We start from the raw sequence: 19,381 nt of genomic DNA on the forward strand, positions 1-19,381 counted from the left end.
AGTTAGTGCACTGTGTATTTCTAGCAGTAGCCAAGGAATAGGATTGATTAAATTACAAATGATGATTATTCTACAGCATCAGAATACTGAAGGAGACTTTTAAAAATTTACACTATATGGAGTCACTGAATTGGTTCTTCAATAAAATAGCTATAATTTCAAGTAACACATATGCAGTGAAAGAAATATATTACTAATATAAAAAAAGGTAAATAAGTACTATGAACCAAACTAATGCTAAAAAAAAAAAAAAATATTAATTATTTTGTATTCTCTTATCTGATTTTCACTGCTGTGCACTACAATAGAGTGTAACAATATTCAGGTTCATGTTATTCAATGATAACCCCTGTATTCAGACACATTTGATTTTCCTTGAAATCATTCAAGCAAAGCTGCCAGTAAGTTTTCATTTGTGAGAAGTAATAGACACTGCAAAATGGCATGTCAGCATTAATGCAGGCATTCTAGGATAGAATGCTTCCTTTCACATTACACAAAGAATCAAACCTGATATATTTGCAGTCTACTGAATTCCCTCAAACTTTCCTTGTTTTAAGGAAAATCTCCTCTAGTGACCTACTTGAAAGTAATCACAGGAAGCTGACAGTGATATAGGATACAAAATAGATGCACAGTGTGAATCAGAGACTCTCCCAGAAGAACTTGTATTTTAAAAAATCCTTTCAAAAACAGCAAAGCATTTAAAAAAAAAAAAAAAAAAAAAAAAGTGTGTATTAGCCAGCAGGAGAAACCTGGAAGTAATCTGAAATACTTTAGACTAATTAAAATTAACTCTCTGGTGCCAGCACGATACTTTTCTGTATCTAAGCCAACTTTTGCACAAAACTAAAGTAGCACCTGGAATATCTTTGAAGACAGAGGATACTTCATTGATTTTAAAAAAAAATTGATTAGTTCTGAACTTATACCATAAACTGTTCTCATTTTCATTTGTCTGTTTCACAGAATTTTGCACTAAAACAACCTAAAACTCAATTCTACATATTTCTGCAAGTCTTTGTCCATAAAAGAACAAGACACACCATGGCAGGTGCCTACAGATTTCAAAGCAGTGCACTGTAAGCTGTGGAGAGCAGGAGCTCTCTTGCTGTGTGTCCTGGCAAACCAGTTTGTCAGCAGGACACAATTATGATTAAAAACCTCAATAAATTTCATCACAAGTCACACAAAATGTTGTTTTATAATCCTTGCTACCTATGGCTTCAGTGTGGGAGCCAAGAAGCAAATCCAGCAGAGACCATGCCTGTGGGGAAGTGAATATCCAGCTCTTGGCTTGCTAAGTACCAAACAAGGTTAACCTTTCCTTTTCTAGGGGCATTCTGGCACCTGGAGTCAAGTGCCAACTGCTGGACAGGTGTGCCACCTTCGGAGAGCCAGATCCAGATTCTTTTGTGCTCTGGCATGTTTAGAAAAATAGTATCAGTACTGTCCAAGGTCACTATGCTTGCCAATTGTGTCTCCTAGATATCAATTTCCACATCATTCCTCTGTCTCAGAAGCATTCTCTGGGTGCCCCAAGTCCCTCATAAATTTTTATGTTGCCTTTTAAGTCTTGTAAGCCATTCTGCAGGTTCCTAAATTCTTCCTTAACTGATTAGGCCCTGTGCATTTTCAGCTGCAAATACACAATTATGGTGGAAAAGCATTACTTCCCAGACAGAGAGGCACGATAACAAAAAAGTCTCTCATTTTCCCTTTGTCTAAGGATTTGATTACATGTTCTTAGGCAAATCAGATATACTGAGATTCACTTGACTCATCCACAGAGCACAAACATTTTCCATCTTCGTCTTTCCATAGCACTTTATAATCCCAGGATCTCAAAGTCAAGTACCAGGAGAAAAGTTTCTCCCTGAAGGAAAACCTCCCAGTGTCACAAGGAAAGCTGTAGCCATTTTGACTTACAAAATTACACTGGGTGAGTGCTGAGTACAATCCAGCAGTCAGAGAAAGAAACCCCCAAAGATTAAAAAAAAAAACAACTACCAGAGGCAGAGATTAATATCAGTAATTTACAAATTACCTTTTAAAAGTGTTAAAACCCAACAGCAAGCCAATTTAACTTCTCTCTCAAACTTTCTGTCTTCTCTATCTTTCCCTTTAATTTGCATCCTGTGTCTTTTATAATGGTTTCCTGAGGTTCTGATCACAGTATCATTGTGGCATCAGTCAACTGGAAGCATAATCCTGGAGATACTCCTTTTAAAGTATAATTTCATTTAATTCTTAAATAGGAGAAGAAAATTAATTTCCTCTGACTTCATCTTCTTTTGAATACTTAAACTTGCACAATCATACATTAAAGAAATAGTATCTGTCAACTTTGAAACCTCAGGTTTTATCACTTAGATACTTTTCTGGTGCCTATCAAAGCAAAATTTTAAAAAATCTTTTTAAAAATCCAGTCACTTGGAAAAAGTAATTTTTTCACACTGAAATGTCTAAGTGTCTCTTCCCACCTGTAGTAACAGACACTTAATGAAAAGCAAAAAAAAAACCAGCACAGAAATTCCCAGAGATAGCTCACTTTTCTAAATGTGAATAAAACTAGAAACACCAAAAGATTCCATCAAATGCTGACGAGCCTGGAAAAGTGAGAGGCTTCAGGAATGAGATGGCAACTTACTGCTTGAGGCAGAGAGTTCTCTTGGGCTGGAGGACATCGGCTGAGCACACATCTGACAGAGACAGTCCCTTCCATTAAAGGTAACTCGATCTCCTGGTGGAAATGGACGCCTGGAAAGTTCAAGAGAAAAATGTATTTTCACAAAGGTTATGCCAGAAATTTTCCTCTGCTCCCCATGCCTTGAGTTTTCTGCCTTCCTCCAGCGCAATCAATATTTTACAGAAACTCAGGCCAAATAGTTTCTGCAATGTGGCCTTGGCAAAGCCAGGCACTGGAAGAAATCCAATCCATGGATGCAAGCAGAGCAGAGGTTAGACCTGCCTTGTATTTTCATTTAAAAAGATTATCAAACATATTTTATCTGAATAGTAGAGACAGTGAAATCTGCTAAGACACAACAGCTACATTTATGATGGTCTCAGCGTGATGTTGTGGATAGCAAATGTTACAGAAGAGAACTCAAAGAATCAGAACTGTTCTTGAGGTTGGTGAAGGAATGTGGAGCTAGTCACTCATAAATGTTAAGAATGTGTGTTAGGCAGAAGTTGACATTGCTGTTAACTCTTATTTGGTGCCTAAATCAGAGGATGAACAACATTTAATAACTCCAAATCTCTAATAAGGAGTGTTAACTGCTGAGTGCAAACCCCCACCTCACTCAAAAACTGCTTAGCAAATCTACTGCTGATTTCAACAAAACAAAATGTTTCAGGCGTTGTTTCCTTTCCACTGCCATCTCTAAGTGGGCCAAAAATAAATCAGCAGCAAAACTGATTTTCATTAATCTATTTCAAAGACTCATCTTTTGTTCATTCAACATAAAAAGACTGATGCAAATCAATGTACAGAAAATTGATGTCATGTTTCACATTGTCCCTGGGAAATAAAACTACAACGTATACATTATATGATTACCAAAATGCAGTAAATTCACACACTATTCAAAAACAGAAAACAATCAAAATTTTTTTCAATAAAAAAGGGTTTGGAAAATGTACCAGACTAAAGGACAAAGTACTTCAATGACTTATCAGAGATAGGAGTTTAAAATGCCACCTTACTACCATCCACAGAGCCTTAGCTAACTCCTTATCACTTGCTGCAGAACTGAAGACTGGTTTTCTTACTGGGGACAAGAAGAAGTATTTGGGAAGAGAGGGAATCCCAGTAGTCCCAGAGTAGTAGCTCTTACATGATTGTTTGTCTGTCCTTAGAGCTCAAATGTAGCATCCAGAATTTCACTTCATCTCTCTCACCAAGATGGGCTGATGACCTAAACTAAATTCATGGCTATTATCTCAGTGTGTAAGCCTGACACTTAATTCTTTCAGACATGAGAGTAACTTTCTGAGAACAGGGAACTACTACATGCCATACAAAAGCCACGTCCTCCATATAAATGAGTGGCATTTCCAAGATCTTTCAAGTCAGATCTGCAGCAGATCTTTTATAACAAAATAAACGCATCCTCAAGAGAAATCTCTCTTGAGACTCGTGTCTCATGGTGATACCTCTCCTTGTGTCTTCCTTGAACAGGGTTCCTGCCATGCTATCTGAAGAGATGACTTACTTGCAGACAGTACAGGCAAAGCAGCTTGGATGGTAAGTTTTCCCCAGAGCTGTCACTACTTCGCCTTCCACAAACTCCCCGCAGCCATTGCAGCGGGTGCCGTACATGCGCTGGTAGTCCAAGGTGCAGAGATATTCTCCATTCTTAATGAAAAAGCCTCCTTGTGCCAGGTCACAGCCACACACTGGAAGAAAAAAAAACAAACCACGCAGATTAGAAAAATGTCACTACTAAGGATGTTAGCTGCTCAATTGCATCAGTAAAAGGGTGAAGAGCCAGTCAAGGATTTCTGTGACTTGGCAGGTTTTCCACTGTGAAATGCCTATTCGCTCAAACCAGAACACATCACAAACAGGTGCCTGTTTTGCTCTGAGAAAATATTCAGAGTCCTACATTGGCATTTCTGGTCAACACAGAGACAGAAAGCAATCCTGTCTCTAACAGCCACACCTCATGAAGAGAAAGTGCCATAGGAGACTGAATTTCACACTGTGCCTTTAGCTTGGATTGAACAAAGAACTTGAAACTACCTATTTAGTGTTCCCCTGTATCACCAAAAATTTATACCCAGCTCCTTGCAGGCACTTTGGTTTCTGGCACTACTCCTGCTCCTCTGTATATTGCTGTATCTGTGTAATTCAGTAAGAGAAACCACTCTTCACAGCAGTCTAACTTAACTCTGCAAGGAATGCCATCTCATCCCCCTTCACAAGATTCAAGTATGTTCGGATCAAATACCAGAAATATTCAATATCAGAGCTTCTGAGTATTAAGGAAAAAAATAAGCAGTACACTAGGTCCTTGCAGTTACTCAGTCCTTGAAAAATTAAAATATTAAATACAGAAAGATTATCAAGGGGACTGGGCTCAATTCCTCTTTCTGCCACAAGTCCCCAGCACAATACTCTACCCAACATTCATTCACAGAGCTGTTATAATGGGCTAGTATCTTATTAGCTACCTGCCTTGAAAATTAAAATTGCAAGGCATTTGGGGCAGGGATTGCAAATTTCCTTTCTCTGTTGCCCAGCCCTGGAGGTCTAATGACTGCTACTATAACAATAATTAATAGAACAACAATAAACAGTACTAAAATGCAGCTTAGAAGGAATGCAGTATCAGTACCAGCGTTTTTCCGGTTTCACATTTCTGCATAGACAGTGATAATATTCCATGTGCAAACAAATTACATTTCATGGTGGCATTAAGCACAAGCAGCCAAAACTCAATTATCAGTGACTGAGGAGAATTACAAAAAACTGTTAAGGCTCTGTTTAAAAAATGCTGCAAAAGGTTCCAAGCTGGTTTTTTAGGCAAATCTCCAGAAAAAAAACCACTTTCAATCCTTCTTTTTCTTCTATTGATCTCCATTTTGTTTAAAATATTATTTTAAAATTAACAGTAAAATATCCTGTTAGGCAGAATGTACAGGTAACCTCTAAAACACAGTTTTCCACTGGAGGTCCAGTGGAAAACCTACTTACAATAGGTTTGCTTCTCTAAGTTACTTTGGGCAGATCCTTACCATCCTTACCATGCCCCCATTGCATGGATGCACGCCCACAGGGATTCAACCCTATCGACAAAAATGAGGGCTGAATATTTCACAAGTCTTTTACAGACAGCAATTGCTATTAATCAAAATAAAACTCCTTCTCCTGCCCTTTTCCTTATGAAGTCTTCTTTCTACCCAATCCCTAACTCATCCTGCAAGTAACTCAGAATGTCTGTGTTCTGACCATGAATTCAGGCCCAAGCAGAAGTGCTCATGATGTGAGCCCCCAGCAGATTAGTCTCTGGCACAGACATAGCAGGAAGCACACACCAATCTGCAAGAATCAGAAACAAGCCCTGGCAACCCCACATTACAAGGGATTTTTGCAGTCAATTTAGCACATGTGTTCCTATCACTAATCACAGCTTTAAGCTACACAGGAAAAACAAGGGTCACCCAGGCTGTTAACATCCATGGCTGGAAAAATGCTATTCCAGCCGGCTGCTTTCACTTCGAGTCAGAGATCAAATCAGAAAGGACAAACATGGTTGTACCCACACTCTATGTACAATGTGGTGTGTAACAGGGAAGGGATTGAACAGCTCTTTTTTCTTCTTTTTTTTCTGCTTTTTGTAACTGTGCAGAAGTCCTGTCTCTGCCAATGTACCCCCTCAAGCTGACACATACTTCCTTAGCACACACATTTATGGCCCCTATAGAAAAACTACAAAAAAGAAAGGACAAATTGTGATTCTCTTTTATTAAAAAGAAAGACCATATGCCCAACACTATTCATGCCTCAAGCAGCAGAGGCAGTGAAGAGAAATCAGCTGTGAACTCTACATATGTACAGTTCATTCTGGTGATGTGATCTATGCAACTGCTGTGGTACACATATCATGTCATAAGAGAAAAATTTATACCTAAATTATGGCAGTTAACTGTAAACATGAAACTATCTTTTCCTATATTGATGGGAAAAATTACTTTGAAAGAATTACTTTGTGGAGCCAACAGTGATGCACAAATCGTGTTTGAGAAGGCAAAAAGCAAGATGTATTCTGTAAACATCCATCACACAGAAATAGTTCTACAGAAGAAAAACATTTCCAAAACATTTCCCCAAGATCCTGCCTGCTGAGTATGATGGGAGAAATTCTGTTTAACATGACCAAAACCCTCTTTCTGGAACAGGAGACACTGGGGAGCATTTCTGTTCCCTAAGGTACCACAAGCATAGAGACAAAAAAAAGGCCAGCATTTTTCTTTAAATGAAAAAAGAAACCATTATCTTCAAAAGCTCTCGGAGGAACTCAGCCTTTCTCTCAGAGTCTGTATATCAAAGAATTTCATATTCCAAACAAACCATCCTGCCTCTCTTGTGAATGGAATAAGCTGGAATACAGTTCTACCTCCCACTGTAAGGAAAACACACACCCACCAGATTTTTCTGTCTTCAGCTACACTTTGGAGCTCCTGTTTTGCATCCTTGGAGCACAGAAAGGTTGAGATACTGTCAGGGCTGCTTTCAGCTCCCAAAGCTGTGGGGTCTGTCATGGAAATCTGAGCTGGCCAAGAGCCGTCCAGCTGCCTGCAGATTGAGGGACCTGGACCATTCTTAAGGTGAGTCACTTCCAAGTTTTAATGGTGATGATAAAAATGAGATCAGAGTTTTCCAAAGAGAACGAGAGCAGGATTTGATCCTACTGAGCATTATTTAGGATTTCCATAGCCTTATAGTCAGGGAGAGTTGAACTCCATGTTGATGTTAAGTAAAAATTGTTTCAGCACAGAAGAAAAAAATACCACACAAAGAGAATCTGTGAATCTGGGCTCTCAGTCTGCAGACATGAATGCTATTCATTAAGAAAATTCTAATGATCTACTTTGTTACTGTGCATTAAATAAGGTGCAAATTCAATTTCCTGTTGGGGTTTTATTTCTTTCTTGTATTTTTCAGCTTCATGGAATAATGGTGCTGTTTTCAAGCAGGGAAATAGTCATACAACAGTTATTCTTAGGACATAATGGATCTGTTGTTTGAAGGTAGAAAGGAATTTGGAAATGTTTCAGTTTATCACCTACATCCAAAAAATACACAGGGAAAATCTGTTTCTTTTTTTTTTTCAATGTAAGAGTTTAACAAATCCCATATTGATGAAAGCAAGGTTCAAGTTCTTATTAAGAGTTTAAAGTTTCTGCATTTCAAATGAACCAAGTGTTCTTCTGCCTTTTACTCCTCTTACCAACACTTTTCTTGGTGTTATTAATTTAAAAAATGAATATACATCCAAGCATCATCAGAAAGGCACATAGGAACAGTAAATCTCAGAAGCTGTGCTGCAGCACTACCCTGGCAGGGACATAGCAAGGCATCAGTAAGAAATGCATCCAGCAGTTTGCAAAAGCTGTAACAGAGATCCCAGTGAGCAATTGTCACACTCCTGCCACTGGAGATTTTTTTCCGTCATACACTGATGGGAGATGCATTTTGATTGAAGCCATTTGGAACTGTGTCCAGCATTCCCAGTGATTCTGGAATCTCTTCTCATTTCAGCAGATTGACACCAGAAACAACACTGGGAAGTCAGAGCACATAAACATAGAACAAGTACAGGAGACCTTAAAATCTGCTTTGATAACTTGGCAGAAGAAAGGTTTAGCAGCTAAAACACCTCCTGAGCAAAAGACAAGATTGCATTTCTCCTTTCTTCTCCTAAACTGGTCTGAGATCCCCCTTGGGAAGCATCCTCTAGCCTCTAGTCACGCCTTTCTCCTCCTCCCATGAAAATCCCTGACCCTCCATCCCAGCATCCTGCCTGCACCACTCCTGAGTGCTGCTGTCACTGTGACACAAATAGCTTTCAGTGTGACACCTGATTGAAACCCCTGGGCATTCAGTGCAAGCATTCACTCAACTGAAAAGTGAATTCTGAGTCTCAGATTAGCTCAGTTTTAACTTGATCAGCTTCCCAATCAATGCCATGACCTTGCCTTCAGTCCTCCAGCACTGGAGACACAAATAATGCTGCACTGGGAGTTGTTCCTGTCTGCACCTGACTTGCACAAATTTCAGTCTTTCTAGCAATCCAACAGCCAGCAGCTCATACCTGAGCTCAACAGCAAGCAAACAGCAATGTGACAACTTCCCCACTGAAATATCAGTGCTTTGTGCACCAGGATGGAAACAATGGCAGAAATCGTTCAACCACTTGCAACACCTTTCACATTAAACTAAGCACGACATGGAGATCAAAGTCATTTACAGGTCTGTGGGAAATGAACCTTGAAGAAAAGGCAATCACTGGAAAAATGTCAAAGTTTAGCCTCGGATTGCTTGACTGTAACTATCTAGAGGAAACAACTCTCTAAAAAGATTTTAAATAAGCAAACCAGGAATTTAAGGACGGAACAAACCTAAACCTCACCCAAGCCAGGCAAATGAAGGAGGCACTGACCAGAAAGCCAAGAAACTTTCTGTATTTTTGTAAGGATGCTTTGCCCTCCTCATCAGGCACCTGTTAACATCCTGCTGCTCCTCTACTTCCAAAGGGATCCAGTAGGTTTTAAAAATCTGACATGGCATCTGTCAGCATTCGTCAGTATCAGCCAAGTAGTGCAATTAATTTCATTTCCTGTCAAACGTTTGGTCCCTCAAGAGACCTCAAGCCCAACTTAAACCAAGATTGGTATCAATCACTTGTCATTAATAGTATTCTAACCCCAACAGAAAAGTAAGGATCCACTTCAGAATGGAAAGAAACTGAACCTGAAATGAAATGCCAGTAGGCATCACTGCAAGAAGAACAGTCTTCAAGACACAGCAGCTAAGATATGTAAATGCAGAAATAGCAATTAGTCTCACAGCTGCAACTGAGGTTTGATTTCACATCAAGCTACCTGAATGCATGAATTCACATTTGAATTCCATTCCCAGACATGGGGGAATTTTTAACCTCTGTTAGCTTCTCAGAAACAACAGATTCCCATTTCTACCTGGATCTTGGTTCAGTGATTCAGAGTTTCAAGCGACCTCATATAATTTCATGGTGCTCAGGAAGAAGTATGTTCTACCCACACGTGTGTTATCACATCCACACATCAGTTTCTGTTCCAGAAGAATTGGTGAAAATGCAGAAATCTTTTCAAACACTGCCCTGGATGTCTACTACAAGAATGGCCTAATATTTAAACTTTCCATCCACTGACACTGAACTATTTACAGCACTACCCAGCAGCCTGTTTGCAGCCTCCTCCTGCTGCCACTGAAGGAATCTGATGGCAGATCAAAGGTCAAAGAACTAATGATTTAAAACACATTCCAGCCTGTTGATATAGTGTCTGCTTACATGACCCTGACTTCTTCCCAGTTCTTCAAGGGAGGAAGATCCAGTTCAAAGTCAAAGGATTACAGAATATCCCAAAATCTAAACTGAGGAAGCCTCCCCCCTCCCTGTCAGGCTCACAGAACTACAGATGATGTAGCCTTGAAAAGTCGTCTCATAAAAAACTCAGACCTGTGCCTAGAACCTAAACATACCACAGAGGATTCTGCAAGTTAAGCTTGAGAGACACCTAACTGAAGAGAGGAAAATCACCACATTTATTCCATAATTAAGAAACTGCTTTATGCTGGTTTATAAAAATGTTTTAATAGAAGTTTATTTTTTTTTTCCCTGTGGAATACTCTGGGTTTGTGGAATGCTATCTGGATGCCAAGGTTCGGCTTTGCCTTATAATTAGCAAGATTATTAGCAGGTAATTGCCTTTTGATATTTGATATCACTGCAGCATGTGAAACATTGATACACAGTGAAACATTTTCACCTGACCTTCATTCCACATAATTGCAGATATCCCATTCCTGGAAGTGTTCAAGGCCAGGCTGGACAGGGCTTTGAGCAACCTGCTCTAGTGATTTGGCAACCTAACCCATGGCAGAGGGGCTGGAACTGTATGATTTTAAAGCCCCACCCACCCCAAACCATTCCATGATTCTGTGATAGTGAGGACTGAAAAACTTAAGGATGCTATCCACATCCTTATGGCAGGATTGCTCATTTATGAGATTAAATTTTTGTTAAGTCTACATTACTATAAAAAGTCTAAGTTTTCAAATTCATATTTGACATCATGACTCTAATATTTGAAACACTCCTACCACAAACACTACCCTATCTTGCTAAGATAATTCAACCAATCTCTCTATGTACCAAAATCAAGCTATGTAAACTTTTACATTGTTACTATGAAAGTGTAAAGCTTTTTCTGTTAAGCAATAGAATGTACTGAAAGCAGCTTTTCCCTCTAACCCAAAAGATGAATCACAGGCTTAATAATAAAGCCTTATTATAGCAATTTTGCTAGCCTCCAAGTTTCCTCTGCTAGTACATGCAATAGGGTAAAGTGAACTGTAATCAACTGACAATGGTAGAAAATTATCATTTGTATCAGATCACAATTTGAGATATTAAAATCTCTGCTCATGCACATTGTAATTTAGGGCCTGATCCCACACACATTTACATATAGAACAGCATTGCAGTGAGTAGTCTTAAGTTTTTCCAGAAAAGTTATTAATGTACATAGATGCTTACAAGAAAAACTTTTACTTCTTCATAAGCCACTTTTTAATTCTTGTTAATGGTAATGTTTATTTGAGACAAAACCAATGATGTCTCCAGCTCAACCTCCTTTTCTCTTATCTCCTCTCAGCCTGCTGTTTCCATTGCCTCGTAAAGATTAACAATTTGGTATGGTAAGAAGTGTACTCCTGCTAAAACAGACTTTAAAGCTTATTTATTACACCTGGAGGTAATGCAGACTCCTATTAAATTTGCATTTGTAACACAAACCAGTGTAATTCCCTTGCAAGCCAAGGGACTTTGTTATGAAACAGCCAAAGAACTGCTCTGAATGGTGTTCCTGGAGCTGCACTCCTAAATGTCTCTTATCCCTCCTCTGTCCATCATTCCCCTGTTAACTCCAGCTCTCAGTCAGCTGCTGCCTGCCTGAAATTCTTTGCCTATCAGAAGGATGGCAGAGCTCACCTTCCTGGGGACAGCCACACCATTTTCAGCTTTTTTTGTTTTCCTATCAGCTCTTATCGGGAGCCACAAATAGAAGCGGCCGGCCCTGGCAGGCAGACAGGCACAGCAGCTGGGACACACGGCTCGCCAAGGCAGAGTCCCAGCAAGCTCCATCTTATCATGGGGGTCAGTCAGGGGAGGTTTTACTTGTCATCTTTGGCAGGAAGCAGTTCCCCTGTTCTTAGAAAGATTCCAGAGATGGACAGAGCACCAAGCTTTGGGGAGGGTGATTTCTGCTCACGTTACGGATGCGCGAGCACGGCCCGAGCTGGCTGATGCTCATGGAGAAGAAAGTCACTTTGCTGCTCCTGCAGTGCCACAGCCACCACTGACATGCAAGCCAAGCAGCCATGGAGTGCCCAAGAGCCTCTGACACAATCTAGGAAAGCAGGACTACAAGCATGTCAAATACACTTAACAGTATGATGTAAAAACAAGTTGAGAGCGTGGATGGCAATAATAAAAAGGAATCTCATACAGAGCAAAGAACAGGATCGCACAAACTCTGTGACTTGTGTGACAGCTTTATCAAGAAATGGATTTTTCCCACATCTTCTAAGTCTGTGGGTAAAAGTTTAAACACTTTCAGCAGGTATGAAAACAGACAAGTATGAGCTTGTTCAAGTCTTTCACGCTACAGATGTGAGTTGTAGCCTCAAGAGCAAAGTTCAGTACACAAAAGAGAAAAAGATAACCAAGCCACCTGGAGATGCAGCTGATACATCCTGGTCCCAGTATCTGTTGGTTTTGCTGCCTAACAACCTCATAAACTGAGGGGGTTTAACTCCACCTCAGTCATGTCATATTAAAAACCCATCAGACTAAGAAGGAAAAAAACCACACACTTGAACAGCTGTGTCCCACTTGTATAAACCATATGGTCAGACAACATGCCATGTCAGTAAATAACTGTATGTCTTAAACAAAAACTTCACTCACTCAAATAACAGAGGCTAACAATAAACAAAATCTGCAGCTCAGGTAAAAGATTCAAAACAGGACTTGAAGCAACCTCCCACACAGAACCTTCTCCCTTCTCTCTGTGAAGACAAAAGAACTCTAAAAAGATAACACTCAGACAACAAACCCAAGTAATAAGGCACAGACTGAATGAACAGCATGAGAACAGTCTCTAGCATTCAGCTCTGGCCTTTCTCAGTTCAAACTGGATTTACTTTCCTCCATTTCCTTAACAAGCTAATGGTACAAATTATAGTTTCATTTCCCCCAGAAAGAATTATTTCTATAGCTCTCCCTTCCCTGGTTATCTTCATGCAAGCACACATAAGGTCAATATTATTACAGCATCTTAAACTGTCATTAGGTTGGAGATGTCTTCATAAACAGAAGCTACAATAAGTTTATGCATTCCTCTAGGGAAGGAAAGAACAAAAAAAAGTATACTAGTAAATCCAGTCTTGCAACAGAATAGTCAAAGCAAAAAAGCAGCTTATGAGTAAGTAACAAGTGAAAGAAGAAAGCAGACTCCACCCCTCCTAAAAAAAGCAAGATTAATGTGGTACATTCATCAGGACAATTCCAAAGCCCTGCTCCATCTGCCCCCTTCTTTATCAGGAGGTCCTAAGGACACTGCTGCCTGGCCTGAATTACCATTCTCCTTTGTGACTCAAAAGGTTTCAGGTGGCCTGATGCTGAAAATACCCTAATCCAGTATCTTCTGTAAATTGAGACCACTACTCACTATGGACAGGAACAAGAAAATAAACAAATTGCTGGTTTTGAACTGCTCAGGGATTATATGGCATCAAGTACTGCTTGAAATACAGCAGCTGTAATAGAGAAAGAGATATGCATTGCCCCAAGCATTCCAGAAATAGGGCAGACAGAGCTCCATGATGCCCTCTAGGATGGGCTGGTGCCACTCCAAACTGGCACAGACAAAATACGTTAATGTATAGGTGAAAGGTAAGGATTCTTTTTTTTGTTATCTAGCTTTATTTAACTAAAAAACACAGTTAATAAACAATTTCTTAGATTCTAGACACTGATTTTTTAGGATACAAATAACTCAAGTGACCTTTAAAAAAACCTTTAGTAACATAGGAAAACAACTATTTCTATTTTCTGCTATATTCCATATATTCAGGAAGTGGAAGAACAGAGCAACCACACAACTATTCCACCCACATTTAAAACATAAAAAATATAACTGAAACTCAGGAACTGGGCTGGATACACTTTTCAAAGTCTGAATCTGCAGTATAGATGCTAGATATGGATTTTCATAAAAAATAACCTGTGTTTAATAGAAGTGAAAAACTATGTGGTATTGATTCTGCTGTGTGTTTAAGTTGCCCAGTTAATCTGATTTATTCCAGTACCTTTCTCCATGTTTGCCACCAGCTCTGCCACATTCCCCTGGAGCCTGAATCCCTTTCTCTGCTAAGCTGGGATTGACTGTGGCAGACAGTGGTTGCACACCGACCTGGGCATTCCTCCTTATTCTCACCTTTCATCCCACGTTTTGTGGTTACTCAATTCAGCCAACTTTGCAATGTTGCTCATTAAACAGAAACTCTGTGAAGGAGCCAGGGTTGCCTCCTGCTCTGTGGCACCCATCTTCAAAGGCAATGAATTCACAAAGCATAGTTTTACAATTATTTAACGCTTCGTCAAACCTCTGTTTTGTAAAAAAACACAGTGAGTCTTTGTTGTGGTCACAGAGGGCTCAGTGGCATGAGCTGGAGTTGCCAAGAGCCCCTCAGGTCCTCTCTCCATGGAATGGGCAGCACTATCCCCATTCCCAAGGCATTTCCCTGACACAAAGTCTTAGAACACCTTTGCAGAACCTTTCTGGTGGGTTTTTTGAAAGCATGTACTTTCAGCACAAAGGACCTTAATTTTCTTAACTATCCCTAAAAAAAGACAGTCACTGCTATCAAGAGCTTAAAAATAAAATTCCAGATCCTTGAAAAAGCGCTCAGACCAAAAGACAGAATTTTCCTAAGTATCACCACCTTTCTTTACCCTTCCCACCTTGAAATCCCTCAGGTACTGAGCAAAGAGAACATATGTAATGGGTTGATGGCAGGAAGCACAACCTCCCATCAGTGGTTCAAGGCACATTTGCACAAATTGAGTCATTTCTAATAGATGAAAATCAAGATTTTACCTTTGCAAGTGAAGCATTTGATGTGGAAGTGCCTGGCTTGAACTCGGAGCACTTCACCTTTACAAGGCTCCCCACATTTGTGGCAGTGGATCACTGGCTTTTCAGAGGGGTGGTGGGGCTCCTGAGGATGGGCCACTGTGAAACAAGCAAACAAAAAATATTTCAACGCATACAAAAAGAGTATTTTCTCCTATACAAAACTCTGTGTTCTCAGACACTTTACACCATCTAGTCATAATTTATGCTCATCTAAAAAGTTACCACTTTCATTTAAATATATTCTTTTTGTAAACTAGTAGTTTAAGATATTTCCATCAACTACTACTTCTTTCCATTGAGGCTGCTGTAGAAAGATGAGGAAAAACTCCCTCCACAATGTAAGTGCCACAAAGTGTTTCAGAATGCTTGCCATTTTCTTTCCAAGAACATGAGTGTGTGCAAACCATTGGATAAGCACACAAGGAAAGTACAAACTAATTTAATCCAAGAAAGCATATAATCCAAGCAAAAAAGCATGGAAGGAAAGCAATTCCAAAGCAAGTTCTGGAAACCAGATGAACCAGATAGTCTGTATGCAAATGACTACACTAAAAATAAACTACAAACATCTCCTTTTTGCTACAGCAGACACCTAATGCAGGGAAAGCACTCCTGAAGAGAAAAGAAGCCAATATTATTTGTCTCTACTCCCATCAATTCTAGCAAAAATTACTCTCTGCATGCAAATTAGAGATACTATGAATAGGCAGAAATTACCCACATACTTGCAATATTGTCAGGGAGACACAATTCCAGGCAATGGTAATCAGCTACCCAATCACCCAGAGCAGAGCTTGGATAGGAACAGGGAAAGTTTGTGGATTTCATTGTCATAATAAAATTTAATTGCTCCACATTTGGCTTCTGTAAAACATGTTTAACTTTCTCTTCAGATGTGGCAGCTTGGGGCTCTAACAGAAATGCACGGGTGTAAGCTGGAGCAAGATTTGATCTCAACTGAACTGTTTGAAGTGGAAAGTATTACCCAGAATGTTCCCAAACAAACCTATGTTCCTTTAGTTCTTCCTCCCACATCCCATTCTAGCAGTAGGAAGCTTTCCTCCTTGTAATATTGTTCTCGAACTAGTGGTGCTCATCAGAACATTTCAGAGAAAACACCTCTACCCACGCCTCTGTCTTTACACCACTCCTGTCCCATTTTTCCTGGCCTGCAAAGGACTCAGTGCTGATACATCACTCTCACTCTGTCACTGGAAAACATCTTCAGAATCTTCTCGAGATCTTTTCCTTTCCTGATCAGTTCCTGGCATCACCCCAGCCAGGACTATGCTGTTTTTCAGGTTCCTGCTTATGCAGCAATATAACAGCTACCTTGCTCATATTTACTGCACCAGATCCTTCCCCTTCTTCAGTGGATTTCTAGAAGAAAAGCCTCACCACTCCATGAACTCCTTTTACATTACTCTCCTTTATAAATGCCTTATCGAGAAAATTCTGCTATCATTTTGCATTATATAAATACAAGATTAACAATAAAAAAGTTGAATATGTGATTAGGGAAGTAATAGAACCAAGAATAGAGAATAAAAAATGATCCAAGGAATTTCTGTTATAAGTCCAGCCAGACTAATATGGTAACTGTTATGCTCTTCTTCCTATTACCACTCATCTCCAACCCCAAGCTTCAAAGAAAATGGTTGATTTCTTCTACTCAAGCTCAAAGTTTTTAATACCTCTTTCTCGGGTAGCCTCACTTAAACTATTTCCCCTGAGCAGTTATTCAGCCCATCCTGGTGAACAAAATTCAGCTGGTAATGCCAACCAGTATTTCAATTAGCAGCTCCAGTGAAGTAAAAGCTCACTGAATGCCTTACCTTGAGTGAACCTCATCTAATAGTCTGCAATGCAATACTGTTTTTGGAGTAGAAGTTATCATTCTTACAAACAAAACTATTCACTGGCAAGCACAGAAATATATCGGAAAGAATGAAAGATAGAAGGAAAGGAAGGAAGAATAAAAGGCAAGCATAGAGAAGATTGTTAACTAATTAAATTATTATGAGCAAAATTCCCTCTCAGGCCCAGACAGCCTGAGATGGGCCTGATGAAAGCTGAAGTTAACAGTGTGGATTTTTAAAGTTGCTCACAAGAGGAAATGGATAAAGAATTTGGGAAAATGCTCCCTAAGGTATATATGGTGCAATGTGAAATCTGTACCTGCGAGATCCTGCTTATTCCACCTCACACACATAGAACACCCTGACATTCTGCACACCAGGTTCCAGATCTTCTGGTATTGATCTGAAACACAAGCTTCTGCTCTTTACAGGAGAGTAAATAACTGTTTTCAAGGCTGGTCCAATGATGCAGCTTCTTTCCAGTTCTGCCTTTAAAGCCATTTAAATGAATACAAATACTGTTAGTTGCTATTTCCAGACTGATCTCTTAAGTGAAGCTAATTATGGTGCTTGTCTTACTGGCCTCCATTTAGCATTGTAGGTCAAAATTGAATAATTGACTTTCACCCTCCTGTAAGGAATTGCTTGTAAGCTTTTTCCTTTGGATGCATGCAATACACACAAGGCCTTTCAGTGGCAGAGGTGACCTTTCATAGTTACCAGTCAGGACAGAACAGGGAATTACAGAAAAAAGAAAAGAGAAATACCTTTACAAGCAGCTTATTGAAATGTTTCTGACTGAAGTCCAGCCAGCTCACTGGACATGTCAGTTTTAAGCTGCTCTGGATCTGACAAGGTCAGAGTCAGGAGCTGGGTTCATCTCCTTGCAGGGGTTTCACACCTTGAGAGAGTCCATATTTCAGGCTCTGCCTGCACCAACCCTCCCCACTACAACTACAGGATATCTTCTCAGGCATCACAGACTGCACATGATGTAATAAGGCAACTCTAGATCATGTCTAAGACAATTAAAACAGACTCCAGACAGTATAATCAGTGACAGGACATTAATTTGGAATCTGGATAACCCAGATTCCAACTCCTGCTCCACAACAGATATCTGGGCTCTTTGGGTGATATCCCCTAACCTAAAAGGAATAAAGCCATCCAGTTAAGTTCAGCTAAGTCACTGAGCCTGGGAGCTACCAGCTTAAAATTAAGTTATCTGAATGTTTGAGTTTCTCTGTGTCTTCAGTGTCTGGGGCTGTAAACCAAGTGCAACAGCACTGTTAACCTCAGCCTGCTGTGAGAATAAATCCCATGCCAAGGTTCCCAGGGACTGGGATGGAAAGAGTCACAGAAGCACCCAAGGGCAGCTCTTGCCTTGGTACCAGGGCTCACAATTGCCTTCACACCACGAGGTGCCCACCCACAGCACGGGGGTGTAACACAAACAGCTCCAGGATCTGCCAGCTCCAGTTCAAGGATGTGAACTGACACCTCTCTCCAAACAAAGCCTGTCACATCCCAGTTCAGCCCAAGCAGCAGGACAAAGTGCACGGGTGCTTTTGTGTAAGACTGCTGGGCACTGCCTGAACACTTTTTTTTTTTTTTCCCCTAATTAATGAATAAAATCTCTGGTCAAAGATACACAAAGAACTTTTCAAGACAAGCTGAGACTTCTACTCAAGACCAGCTTAAATGAATAATCAATGAATAATTAATGCTTTCTTAAACTCATTTAGGTTTCAAATAAGACAAATCAATGTCCCATTAAATATCTAATTAAGCCAGAGTAACACATACACTGACTGGGACAACTGGGAAGTCTGGATTACATAATTTAAATCAGGGCAAAATAAAAAGCACAGAAAAAAATCAATAGCACCTTCAGCTGTGAGGAAGACAATCTTTGTCACTGGAGCGTTGCTTTGTGCTAGCATCACTCTGCAGACATATCACCATTATTTTTGTCATTCCTTATGCTTCCTCATGAATCAAGCAATGTTGATTTCATTATGTTTTGCGACTGCACTATATGGATGTAAATTCAAAGCAACTCCAACAGCTTGAGAGTACTTGTTACTGCATTTATCTAAACATCTCAAAATAATCCCAGACCTGCAAAGAAATAATTAAAACCAAAAGGAGACAGAAAAGACCACAACCCAGTGCTCATATGAGAAACCAAAGGCATTTTCTGAGCAAAATTAAAGACTTAATTTGCTGTGCAAAGTTGAAGACTGTTCTATTGGGGTGTTTTCTTTACAGCAGATCATTGTCTGAGGGTTTAAAAACAATTCTTTTTTGTTGCATCAGCTAGAAATTAGACCTCAGTATTCGTAACAAACCTTTCTGAAATGGAAATTACAGCAACTACTTGAATAGTATGCAGTTGAATAAAGAAATAAAGAAAACAATGAAAATAAATACAGAAGCCTTCTTTATTGATGATTATCTCCCTGAACACAGAACTGTTAGGAAATCAAAGGCACAAGCTAAGGGATTCTTAGCTGCAGATTCTTGCTGGCCAGACTCCATGTATC

The 19,381-nt window shown here is 39.7% G+C and overlaps 1 protein-coding gene across 13 annotated transcripts in view; it reads right to left on the minus strand.

Moving 5' to 3' along the window:
- ABLIM1 (actin binding LIM protein 1) overlaps positions 1-19,381 on the minus strand; it is a 191,868-nt gene that overhangs the window by 84,933 nt on the left and 87,554 nt on the right. For all 13 annotated transcript variants that reach the window (XM_021525934.3, XM_077784710.1, XM_077784702.1 and 10 more), the window contains 3 exons: positions 14,938-15,072; positions 4,221-4,404; positions 2,651-2,760 (listed from right to left, as the gene is read on the minus strand). In XM_021525934.3, coding sequence (XP_021381609.1) covers positions 2,651-2,760; positions 4,221-4,404; positions 14,938-15,072 — 429 coding nt within the window. Of the gene's footprint in view, positions 1-2,650; positions 2,761-4,220; positions 4,405-14,937; positions 15,073-19,381 lie in introns of those variants that run through there.

This window comes from Lonchura striata, chromosome 7 (assembly GCF_046129695.1).
Source record: "Lonchura striata isolate bLonStr1 chromosome 7, bLonStr1.mat, whole genome shotgun sequence".
Lineage (NCBI taxonomy): Eukaryota > Metazoa > Chordata > Aves > Passeriformes > Estrildidae > Lonchura > Lonchura striata.